Raw genomic sequence first — 12880 nt, 5'->3', positions numbered from 1 at the left:
CAAGGGAGACTCCTTCAGGTGGCTTGGAAGTCCACAGGCTTGTAGAAGAACCTGTATGGAGTACAGATACAGACGACAAGAAGACTGGCAGGACGAGGAGGCCAGGAGCAGCAGGAGTCTTCTTAGTTGCAGTCTAGGTTCCCAAAGCGAAGTCCAGCGAAGTTCAAAGTGCCCAGACGGTTGAAGATTAAGTGGTTTCTGATCTGAATCGTGCTCTACGACGAATCTCAGGAACCAACCACAAGTTAACCCTTAAGTACCCTAGGGAAAGGGTTGGGACGATTCAGGGGGCCCTCCCACAGGTGGAACTGGACGCTGGGGAGGATACTCCCATGTCCTTTGTCCAGTTTTGCACCAGAGTGGGAGCCAACGGCTCCCTGAACTAGTTTCAACTGGAGTATGCAAGGAGGGCACCACATGTGCCCTTCAAAGCAGTCTGGTGGTGCTGGTAAGCAAATCCACACTGTCCCAATCCACTAAGTCATGTCTGGGAGATGGTCACACCTCTCTGTGACAGGAAACCTATTGTCCTGCCTTCCCCTGCTCAAGCTTGGCTCATCTTATTTGACTAAACAGGCTTGGGTCCTTATACTACCTGGACTGGACCACTCAACTTGTATTAAACAAACATAGTGTCCAGAGAGACCATTCATGGTAAATGAATATTGAAACGAAACCTTGGATGGAACTTCCAAAGTACGTGTGATTTATTTCACTTTTCTTTAGAAATCTTTCAGAAACAGCATGTTCTAACATTCTTGTCATGTCATATGTTGGACAACACTTTTTTTAAACACATAAACAAAATCTTTTAGTGTGATATTCAAAGCAACATACAAAAACTCAATAGTGAAACAACACAGTGAAACACGTCACACATTTACATTTGACATACAAAATATACAGTGTATACAGAGCAACCAGTCATGGCTTGAACTGACACTAGGCGGACATTTAATTATTCATGGACGGAGTCTGCAGCCTGAAGTCCTGCCTTTGTACAAAGCAAAGGGTATATTGCATTTGAAAGTGTGTTGTCTAAAAAGGGGAAAAAAGATCAAAGATATTCCCTCGTGGCACACCCAGAGTCGCTTAACCCATTAGCATGAGCCAACACGTTTCAGACCCCATATCATTCTGGGCTTCTCCTCAGAACTAGCACTTGGTCTTGGGAACTGTAAATTTGTCAGGGAGAGAGCTGTTGTATAGATCAGGGGCGCTGGTTCTCATAAGTGAAACACTTGGATAAGGTACCGGGGTCGTGTTCAAAGAGGCTCCGCGATTTAGGCTCTACTTTAAACCTTCATTTACTCATGCCGCTTTCAAAAGAAATCCAATCTTCCTCCGGGGAGCTTCATCGCGAATGCGTCATTTGCTTCCTACTTGAATGACAAAAGTTCAAAGGGGGCTCAGCAGCAGGAGGGCAGAATCGTGTCTCTGGTCAGCAGTAACCATAGTTTGCTGTCCGGGTCTAGAAGGCTTGTACTGGAAGCACTGATGGCCTCCTGGAGGAACTTTACAGTGCAGGGAATCATACCGTGTTGGGCTAGGAGCCCAACATATTTTGATACCGAACACGATCAGGTCCGTTACAACCAGTTTAGAGTTAGCCATCGCATAATGACGCATGGCCACTCTATTTATCGTAATGGCTGATGCACTTACAACCCCGGAGAATGGACTCTGTGGCTTGTAGGGGTGTCCTGCTAATGCAGGGGGCACCCTCATACTTCTAACCGAGCACCCTGCCTTCTGGATTGAAAGGCCTTCTTTAAGGGTGACTTATAGGTTTTAAGTCCAGGTTTTTATCTGTCATAAGTGGTGCTAGCACCAGCTTATACAGGCTGCAATGGCAGGCCTGTAGTCATAATTTGAGTGGTCTCCCCTGGGTGGCCTACTACATCCTTCAGCCCATGGGGGACCCCTGGTGTACCTTGGCCCTGGGTACCTTAGTACCATATACTAGGGACTTACAAGGGTACATCAGTAGCCATTCTGCGGAGTACCTAAGTACTCACCATGTCCAATTTAGGGAAGAAGCACAGAGACTGGGGTCCTGATTAGCAGGATGGCAGCCAGACTACTATGAAAAACATAATGAGACCAGCAAAAAGAGGGGGTGACCATGAAAGCAGATCCTACTTTCCTACAATCACCCTAATAAATTTCGAGCATCACTTTCAGAAGAACTAAAAGTGATACCAAATAAAGTGAAGAAATTGGAATGTATGTGGCAGAAAATACTTGTGACATATGAAGGATTGAAAGCATCCAGGAGGGCCTGTGAAAGGTCAAAAAGAAATGTGTTACTAAACAGATTAAAGATGCATATATTTCCACCAAAGCTCCTTTTCAAGCACTTAAAGAAATAGCCTTGCCCAAATCTTTTTATAAACCTGCCCACTTTCCATACAATTGGTGTAACACTGTCCAAGACACTTCAAAAACTAAAATTCATTTTGAATATTTGATCTACCCAGGTCCGCTAAAGTCGACCCACTTCAACATCTACATGACTCCACTGGCAAACATCATCTACTCTTACCACATTGACATACCTAGGCCAATGACACACAACTGGTATTGTCCCGCTCGGACAAACACCCAGCACCAGAAACTTCAACTCTTACATTACCAAAGTGGCCACCAGGGTGAATTCCAAATACCTCCAGTTGATCACGGACAAGAGGGAAGTGGTGATCTTTGGTAAAGATGCGTTGCCATGGGACTCTGCCTGGTGGGCTACAGACCTCAGACCCCCCAGCACACAAGCAAAAACCCTGGGTATCATTATCAACAGTAAGCTGGAAATTACCAGCCCCATCCTGATTCCACACCCTGGAGATGGTGAAAAAGATATGCAAGTGTCTATCTAATAACACCAGGAAGACCGTCGCCCAAGCCCGCATCACCAGCAGGCTGTACTATAGGAATACCCTTTATGAAGCAATCGCCAGCCAATTCACAAAAAGACTTCAGCCCATCCAGAATGCAGAAGCCAGACTGGTCCTCAACCTCCCACACCAATCTCACCTCACACCACATCTGAGGGAACTTCACTGGATCCTGATAACATAAGCGTGCACAGTTCAAGCTTCTCTACAAAACATACAAAGCAGTACACAATACAGGCCCAGCCTATCTGAACAGATGTGTGCAATTCTACCACCCCTTCAGGCACCACTCCGATGGGGCTGATAAAAGAATCATAAAGAGTAGGATTGAGGCCCCCATCTCTGTGGCGAACCTCTAGTCACACCCCATGGCTTGTGTTGTGGGGCTATCAGATGTATAGTCACAGCTGCTGTGACAGACTGCTTGCTGGAGGCCGGGCAGGGCAGAGGAGAGGGCACTTCAAAAGGAAGCAGACCCCTAACATAAACATTTATTTATTTATTTATTTATTCATTCATTTATGCAGTTTGAAGCAAAACGAATCAGTGATCAATCAGTACCTATGGAATGTGGTCATACACATCACTTCAAATGTTTCGATCCATACCATGACAATAGTCGCCGAGTACAATAAACAAAAGAATAACCCATACTCATCCCACGCCCGCCCGGTCCATCCTGCAACCCGGGTGAGGACAGTACATGAGTATCATAGGGTCGATACAGCTAAACAGGCTGAGCTAAGCAAAACTATCCAGCTCTGTGTCATTCTCTGTTCGCAATAGGAAGCAGAATCACTCAGTGGCTACTGAACGAGTATATGCACGCAAATGTCCCTTGAAATCTCCTGGCTGCGCTGCTGTGGGGAGGGTGTCCGCATAGATCAAAGCCCATTCCTCACAAAGAGTAATATCTTTTAACATGTCTTGAAACCTAGGAGCAACCACGGCCACTCGCCGTTTCGCTAGCACTATAGCAGTAGCCAGCAATTGACGATACTCCTTTGGGACATTCTTTACATAACCCAGAAAAACCATATAGTTAGTGATTGGGGACTTTTTTCATCTCGTCTAGCGCAGCCAGAACACAAGTGCAAAAAATCTGTAAATAATCAGCATTCTGCGCACCACATCTCTGGCAGCTGGTATCGCAGATGGGAGAGTGCTTAGAAATAGACTTAGGGTTAAAGTATAGCCTCTTCAAGAATTTGTACTGAACTACACAATAACAGCCATTGGGGTATACGTCTTGAGTATGCTGACAACAATACTTCCAGATACCATCTGTAATTTCTCTTCCCAAATCTGCAGCCCATGCTTCCCGTGCTCGGGTGAGGGGAGATGCTATAGGAACATAGCTGCAGTGCATAAAATGGAGACTAAGGTCTAGTGGTTGGAAGCAGGATAGATGGGAGGTGCCATTCCTGTGGCTCAGCAGGGATGGAGGGACAGGCCCGGCGAGCCGCATAACATAGCATGCCGTATGTTAGTGTCCATAAGGGATAAAGAAGTGTCACCTAAGAAGTCCTGGAATGATTTAAATGTATGGGTGTCAAACAAGTCTCCAAGTGAATTAATATGACGCAACCCCAGTTGGGATGCGACTGCTGACAGGTGGTCAATATCCAATGGAGAATTGCATTGTTTGGGAATAAGTGGGGAGTACATACTCTGTGTGCACAAAGGGAGGCTAGCTTAGATAATGCCCTGCAAGAGCAGTGTACGGAGTTAAATTCTCAGGAAGGCCTGGAGAGAGATGAAAAGGGGGCCACAGGGAGAAGGAAGTGGGTGCATGACTCCCTTTTTTATGACTACTTGTGAGGAATAACTGAATCTAAGCTACGAGGTAATAGACCACATAGTGTGATGCCATAAACCTTCCCGGATTGTAGGGAAGTTGAAGATGTGACCATCGACGTCTGGGTTGGCGGCCGGTTCAAGACAGTTTTATCAATAGAGTGTTAAGCTAGGCAAAAAAGGCCTTTGTCTGGGGAGTAGAGATGTTCTGAAACATATGTAAAAGTTTTGGGAGCATCAGCATCATCATAATCGCTACTCTCCTAGCTAGCGAGAGAGCAAGTTTGATCCATCTATCTATTTTCGTGGAGAGGCTAGATATGTATGTGCTATAGTTCTCCCGCAAGGTAAGTTGAGGATCCGCATGATACTCAGTTGCCAAATATTGTACGGGCTCAGTTTGCCACTAAAGGGGGAGTCGAGCTCAGGAGCGCTGGCAGCAGGAGTGAGGGGAACTACAAGTGACTTTGACCAATTGATTTGGAGCCCAGGTTTACCTCCCTAGTGTTTGATTTCCCTAATAATGGGGTTGAGGTTTTCTTCCGGGTGCTGCACAACGAGAAGGGTGTTGTCTGTATTCATAGATAGGATTGTGTAGCGAAGTCCTAAATTGACCCCTGCCTATGTTGACATTGTCTTAGAAAACAAGCTAAAGGTTCCATGGTGAGGTCGAAAAAAAAACGGAGACCGGGTACAACCCTACCTCGTACACGGGTGATGGGAATAGATGATGATAGCCCACCATTAACATAGTCGGGCCTCAGAGTTGGTAGAAATTACGCGTATCCATGGTAGGAGAAATCAACCCAGGCCCATTAGTTCTAACACGGCGAACATGAAATTCAACTCCACCATGTCGAAAGCCTTAGTGGCGCCTAAAAAAGCAACTACTACTGGCAACTGAGTTGAGCTGGTGATTAAGTGCAAAAAAGGAGCGCAAATTATTCGCAGTGGACCTGTTAGGTATAAAACTGGACTGGCTGGGATAACGAAGGAGGGTTGACAAGAGGTTGATACTACACACGATCAGCTATTCCGGCCTCTTGCGGCGGAGGGGTTATTCCTCCGCCGCAAGAGGCCGGCATAGATGATCTTGTGCAGTATCATCCTACCAGGCCAGAGCTACCATATCCAGATAGTGATGAAAATCAGAAAGAGAAGTGTCAACAGTGGTGGAATAGAGGTGGGCGTAGAAGTAGGTAAAGACAGTGAGTATATCAGCCGGGTCATGTACATCCACATCCTTTGCGGTTCACAGCCGCGTAATATATTCAAATGCCCATTTGGGTTTCAATAAGGAAGCCAACATGTGACCTGATCTGTCTCCTTCGCCGTTCTCCCCCCAACATAAACTTTAAAGACTCATATCTGAAATACCATTTGGTGTCTGGAAATGGACTATAAAAAGGGGAGCTGGATGACCCCAACATTTTCCACTGCCAAGCAGCAGACTGTGTGTGGAAAAGAAGCTCTGCAGGACTTCTGCCTGTGAACAGGACTGGGAGTTAAGGCCTGCCAGTCTCCCAGCTGGGTGATGGGACATCGCGCAGGGAAAATCCAAAAACACCTGCCCCTGGAGACTGGATCACCAATACCTTTCTGCTTGCTAAGACCAGAGTGCCCAGTGAGGAAGAGAGGATCTGTGGAGGGAGGGGGTCCTGCCAAGTGGATCCTGGAAGGAGGTGCGAGTGTGACTGACATGCTGATCGGGCCATTGCCCAAGTATGATGGGAAAGTTGGTGATCCCATTTCGGAACATGTGAGAGTTCAGCAAATTCATGTGCAATCTTGCTTACCCTTGGGTCACTAGTGTCCTTTTCAGGCAGGAAGCCCTTAGCAATTGGGGCCGATGTTCTAAGGCCTACTAGAATTTTCTTCCTCTGAATGCACTTACAGGGACAGATTTTGAGGTCTTGCACTCACATGCCAACGGGCATGCTGGAAGGTAACCAAAGGCTAATGGCACATTTGCACCTTTGGTCACCTGATGTTGCTGGATAGACCAAATATTTGTGATAGGGTGTCAAGCCTAGCATAATTGATGGTTGGTGGGATTCAGCATCAAACATGGCATCAAACTAGTCTACAGGAGGCCACTTAGATACAGAGAGCTCTTTCTGAGAGAAGACAGTCCCAAGGGTTGGGACAGTGGAGTGTGTGGATATCGGGCATGGGCAAGCAGTGTGGTCTATGTGCAGTAGGTATGCTGTTAAAAACAGTGTTATGCATGCACAGTCACCATATTGATAAAGGGATTGCACAAAATGAGCTCAGTAGTGGAATGAATGAGCCAGCAGCCATCCTGCTTTGGGATATCTTTTATGGTGAGCATTGTTGAGTTTTAACTTCCTGTGATGTTAGGCAGAGACACTATAAAAGGCCACAAGAAAAATTACTCTTTGCACGGACATTGCAAGCTTATAGGTTATCCTTCTTATCATGAAGAATACCTTCCTGCATTGTGCACCCTTCTTGTTACATATTCCTTGGTTCAATATTCCTAGCATTTGGAGTAATCTGCGAGACTTTCTAGGGACCTATCAGATTCCCCTCTTCCCTTGTTTTGATGCCCTGTTTCCCCAGGATCCCTGTATATCAGCACAGTGTCCAACGCTTTGCTGGCTCTTTGGGTCTTGGAGAGCTGCAGAACTAACACAGGTTCTGATTCGTTTACAGTCCTTGCTGGCTTAACATTGGTGTCATTATTAGTAGGCAGAAGGACCAGTATGAATGGGGGTCAAAATAGATTTCAAACTACTACAACTCGCAGTGTGGTGCCATAGGGATCCGTAGATCCCCGTTTTTTTTAATGTGCAGGTTTAGTCTCCTCATTAGGTACTAGTGCCTTTTGGTTTCTGTTTTGAAAATAATGCAGATGATAGCAAGGTACTATTTAATCTGTCACAAACTCTAATTCCACAAAAGAGTTTCGTAGCAGAGCTGTTTTGTGTGATCCAAGAGTGGAAGAAGACAAGTTGATTGAGCTTCAATGTTACGAAGACTGAGTTTCTGCTCATTGGCACTGATCACTGGTTATAAAGGAAACACTCTGACCATTGCTCCTTTTATGCCGTCGGTGTAGATATTCCAATAAAGGATGAAGTAAAGACGTTGTGAGTAATTTGTGGTCAAGTGGACAACTACGAACAGTCTGGTGAATAAGATTATGCAGACATCCATCTGTCATCATATGTTATGAAGTATACTTTCTTAGGATGACAGAGCTGCCATTGCCAGAGTGGTGACTGGGGCCAAGTCCGATTATAGCAATGCCTTGCTAGTTGGAACTTCTGAGTTCAACATAAGATGGTTGCATGTGTTAACGAACTCTATTGCTAGGTTGTTTTTAATTTCCAAAAAGTTGCACATATTTCCTCCTGTCTGTGGGAACTGATTTAGCTCCCAGTTGCTACATGAAGTACATTTCTGGCCTTGAGTCACAGTACAATATATGGCAATGCTCCAGGTAACTTTTATGCAATGCTTTTCTGCACATAGCCCAAAGCTGTATTCGTGATTAATAGGCAAGCAGTTGCTTGCTCCCCTACAGAGTACGTGAAAAAAGGCAGGCAGAAAATCCTTTCAAGCGGTTCCCTGCCAACTCTGGTATTCTCTTCCAGATTACCTGGCACGCTATTTCAAAAACTGTCTTATTTGAGTAATTTTGCTGAGGGAGAGATATGAAGCCTGTGATTGACTGATTTATTTATATTACGGTATTCTTTTCATTTTTTGTAAGGTAACCCTTGCTTAATGAAGGGAATTCTACTATTTTATGGAGATGATTACAGAAGGATAATTCAGCATATTTCAGAGTAGTGGAGATTCTGTGATGAGTCCCAATATTTGTGGTTGAAACGCATACTATTCAGAAGAGATATTGGGAGTGGATAGTATTTTACCCAGAGGATGGTAATTGTATGACATATTCTCCCATCAAGGATGTCTGTGTATAGAAAACATGAATCATGGTAGCGTGAGGCAAGAAGATGGAGGCTATAGAGGGACTTCCTAGTCAAGTCAAGTCAAATAATTTATATAGCGCACTACATACCCAGAGGGTTTCAAGGCGCTTGATGGGGTGGGGAATTACTTGTCAAATATCCAGGTTTTCAGTTGCTTTCTGAATGCTAGATGGTTCTGAGTGAGGCGAAGGTGAGTGGGAAGTGAGTTCCATGTTTTAGCTGCCAGGTAGGAGAAGGATCTTCCTCCCATATTGGTCTTGTTGATGCGAGGTAAAATTAGGTTAAGTACATTTGAATTCCTTGACTAATAAAGACTGACTAGTTAAATATCAGCAGAACCAGACTCCTAAGCACATTCCACTGCATGCAGCAGTGACAGTTTAGAAGTTGTTAAGCCCGAGTTCTCCATGGAATTGTAAAGTCATCCATGTTCATAAATATATGCTTCACCGACCAGAAGAAAGCTGTGACTTGCAGTCAGCCATCTTATCTGAAGAAGATGCTGTGGAACCTTAGTAATGGGTAATTGTGAAGAACTAACTCCTGGACTCCCGGTTATGGGTACAGCAGACAACCATGTTATTAGTACATCATAAGCTCATATAGGTCCTTTAGGAAGTCTATATCCTTCCCTTTTTACGTCATAAGGGCAAGGAGTCCATGTCCGGCAGTGTGGTTGGGAGCTGTTGGCTATTTCTGGGTATTCGTTTGGCTTCCTGTAGTGTAGGGTCTTGGGACCTGTTAGCAAAAAGGTGTGTGGTCGGGGCAGAGTCCAGGTAGCCAGTGTGTTTCCAGCTCTCCTTTTGACATTCACAGTCCAAATTTTCACCTTCCCCTTCCTAAGTTCTCTGCTTGCCTGTAAGGAAGAAAGTGTGTGGTGGGTGCACAGTCCATGTATATAGTCGGTGTCCAGGTTGACTTCAGTGCAAGAGGATTAAAAGAACTTTCATGGTACCACCCCTTCCATGTTTCCTGTCACTTGAAACCTATTGGCGGGTTAATGTTGGAACTGCCTTCTTACCCTGCCTCCCTTTCCTATTGGGTGTTTGGAAATCCTGGCTCTGCAACTTATTTAAAGGGAGATGCTGCCTCTCCCTACTAATGATCCACCCCTGAAGTTTCTGGTCTTCTCTAATCGTACGATCTTTACGGTCTGGATTCTGGCACAACAAATCACAGGTAAGGTGCTGTCCCTGGTCTTTGAGAAACTCTTGTGTTCTGTTTAATGAAAAATTTCCTAGCTAACTTAACCGAAAGTTTCAATTCTATTAAGGACTCGGAGGCGAGGATTATGAGACCACATTTCCCAAACACCCTCGGGGAAAAAGTGGTCATCAAAAAACAAAGTAGGGACAACATCTCCCTCAGTCCACATAGCCAATCCTAATCCAAGATCCATCGCCTAGTCCGTCTTCCTCCCCTTGCTCATCCTCTTTCTTTGCTGCTCAGCCGCCACAGATGAGTGTTTTTCCCTTTCTGTATTGTTATATTGTGAGTTGAATTGTGACCGGCAGTCGCGGGCCCCGTTCCGCGCCCCGTGCCTGCTGTATTGTTTATTACATGTCTTTGTGCTATTCACAGCAGTTTCAACCGTTTTTGTAAAGGTTTTACTACTGTTGTGCTATGTGCGGCGCTGGTGCGACTCACCTCAGGCTCGGATCGTTGGCTTGTTGAGCTCCAGCACGCGCCCGCCTGCCCCACACCATAGGGCAGCCCAATGTAGTCTCAGTTACAAGTTTTAAAATGGCTGCTGTGTAACAAAGCATTGAAAGTATAAGCATAATCCGAAGCCTCCGGTCCTGACATAGAATTGTGTTGCAGAGGGTGTTTCTCAACCTGTGACATACGAGTAGCCTTATTGGGGTGGGTGACCTCTTTTCACGGTGCTCTTGTACTGCATGTTTTAGAAATGCTGAAGAAACATGATTGCTGATGTACAAAAGGCACTTGCAAAGCCTGTGCTTTGCTAAATTGCAGGTTGAATGGAAAAAGCCAAAACGCAGTGCAAAAAAGGAGACATTGCCAGTTGTGAATGGCTCTGTTACTGACTATGAGAATGTTCCTAAAGCTAGGCTTCTTTTATTTAAAATACTCTTGTAAATTACTTGACATGTTATAGCATCTCCTTAAACAACAATAGACGTCAGTTAGTTAATCAGACTTCAAAAAGAAAATACGTTTTTTTGCGGGGGGGTGGGGGGCAGGGAGAGTTTTATATAGCGCAAACTCAACCCAAAGGTATAAGAGCGCTTTACATGAGCACCAGTTGCATCACAGACGGACACATTTATTTTGTTAGCGAAAGACACACAATTGATGGACAGAATGCAGAACAAATTCAAACATTCACCCTCAGTCAAGAGATCTGGGTTAAATCCATCATTCTGTTGCTCACCATGCCACCCCAGTTTAGACCTGGCCATATGTAAATCAGTCTTGACCCTGTGCCTCATGGGAATAGTCCAGACCGAACTGCCAAGCCACGTCGTCCCTGGACCGGAAACAAGCATCCTAGGACCGGTTTCGGGGTTTCACCCCTCTTCATCCAGGATAGCTTGATTCCAGTGGCACAGTGAGCCCAAGACCCACTCCTTGGCATACCTGGCGCACTTAGGACGAGAAAGCAAAAGACACACAATTGATGGGCGGAATGCAGAACAAATCCAAACATTCACCCCCAGTCAAGAGACCTGGGTTAAATCCATCATTCTTTTGCTCACCATGCCACCCCAGTTTAGACCTGGCTATAGGCAAATCAGTCTTGACCCTGTGTCTCATGGGAACAGTCCAGCATGAACTGCCAAGCCAAGTCGTCCCTGGCATGGAAACAAGCATCATAGGACCGGTTTTGGGGGTTCACCCCTCTTCAGCCAGGATAGCTTGATTCCAGTGGCACAGTGAGCCCAGGACCCACGTCTGGGCATACCTGGCGCACTTAGGGCGAGAAAGCAAAAGACACACAATTGATGGACGGAATGCAGAACAAATCCACATTTATTTTGTTAGGCACGGGGAGATTAAGTGATGTACCCAGAATCACACAATGTTGGGCGCTACTGCAGAGACTCTAACCCGGTTCCCCAGCTTCGAGGTTGACTTCTCCAGCCATAAGGCAACATCCTCCATGATGGTTTGTTTTCTAAATGTTATCTCCTATAGGATACACCAGTAGCAGTCCGTCCCCGGCCAAAGTGGCAGGACAGGCTGGGGTGGATTGGAGCTCGGGATACAAAGTAAAAATATATTTTTTTTAATTACTTACCCAATCGCCGCTGCTGCTTCGTGCTCTTCCGAGCACAGGCTCCCGGAATGCACTGCGGCCAATCATGATGCTGCAGGAAAGCAGTATGAGGATTGGCCTGAGCGCTGGGGCTTTGTGCTCCCATGCACACTGGGAACCTGTGCCTGCTTTCTCCTGCCCCAGCAACGCAGCTGATGCTGGAGAAAGCTTCACTGCGTGTGAGAGTTTGACTGTCCTGAAACGGCTGGCCAAACCCACATGCACAGAGAAGGAACAAGTGAGTGCACTGCCACTCCCCCACCACAGTGTAATCCCCCTGGACCCTCCCTCAAGACTCGTCAGAGTTCTGGGGGCGGGTCCAGTGGGATTAAAATAGAGGGGCTACTGCTAGGATACACTATTTTTGTAACATGGTTCAGCCTATGTTAAAATGTAGTACAATCAAACTATTAGATTATACATTATCTGCTTATTTGAAATGTTTGAGAATTCCAAAAATACTTGTCTTCTTTTTTATAGGTTTGATGGAGATCCTACCCGACCGCTGCGTTCAGATAGCCAAAAAGGAGTTGTTGTACGCAGGATCCGTGGGATTGATAACCTACCTGGGGGGAGTGATTTATATCAACAGGAAACGGACAAGTGATGCCAAGAGCGTGATGGAAGAAGTTGGAAATATCATGATGAATGAAAATGTGAGCACAGATTTAAAAAGCATGCATTTATGTTTCTATTTATTGGTTGTCGGTAGCATTTCTGGCAGAAATGTTGTACTTAGCAAACCTATTTCAAGAACGAACAGTGTGTGTTTGAGGGGCTGCATTTAAAGACATGGATGCATCTGACTTATAATGAATAAACAAAAAAAATGAGATATATATTCACTGAAAAAACCATAGGTTAGAGACCATATATAGTTAGGAATTTGCATTTACAAAACCTTGAAAATTCACTGAAAAAACCATAGGTTAGAGACCATATAT

At 45.3% G+C, this 12880-nt stretch overlaps 1 protein-coding gene across 2 annotated transcripts in view; it reads left to right on the top strand.

Moving 5' to 3' along the window:
• The window catches only part of AGPAT2 (1-acylglycerol-3-phosphate O-acyltransferase 2), a 453413-nt gene that overhangs the window by 288807 nt on the left and 151726 nt on the right, over nucleotides 1-12880 (top strand). For both annotated transcript variants that reach the window (XR_015295860.1, XM_086921038.1), the window contains exon 3: nucleotides 12417-12592. Coding sequence is in view for 1 of the 2 variants with exons in the window: in XM_086921038.1 (XP_086777164.1) it covers nucleotides 12417-12592 (176 nt within the window). In the remaining variant the exon portion in view is untranslated. The remainder of the gene's footprint in view (nucleotides 1-12416; nucleotides 12593-12880) is intronic.

This window comes from Lissotriton vulgaris, chromosome 5, assembly GCF_964263255.1.
Source record: "Lissotriton vulgaris chromosome 5, aLisVul1.2, whole genome shotgun sequence".
In the NCBI taxonomy this organism is placed as follows: Eukaryota; Metazoa; Chordata; class Amphibia; order Caudata; family Salamandridae; genus Lissotriton; species Lissotriton vulgaris.
This window is presented reverse-complemented; position numbering and strand designations above follow the sequence as displayed.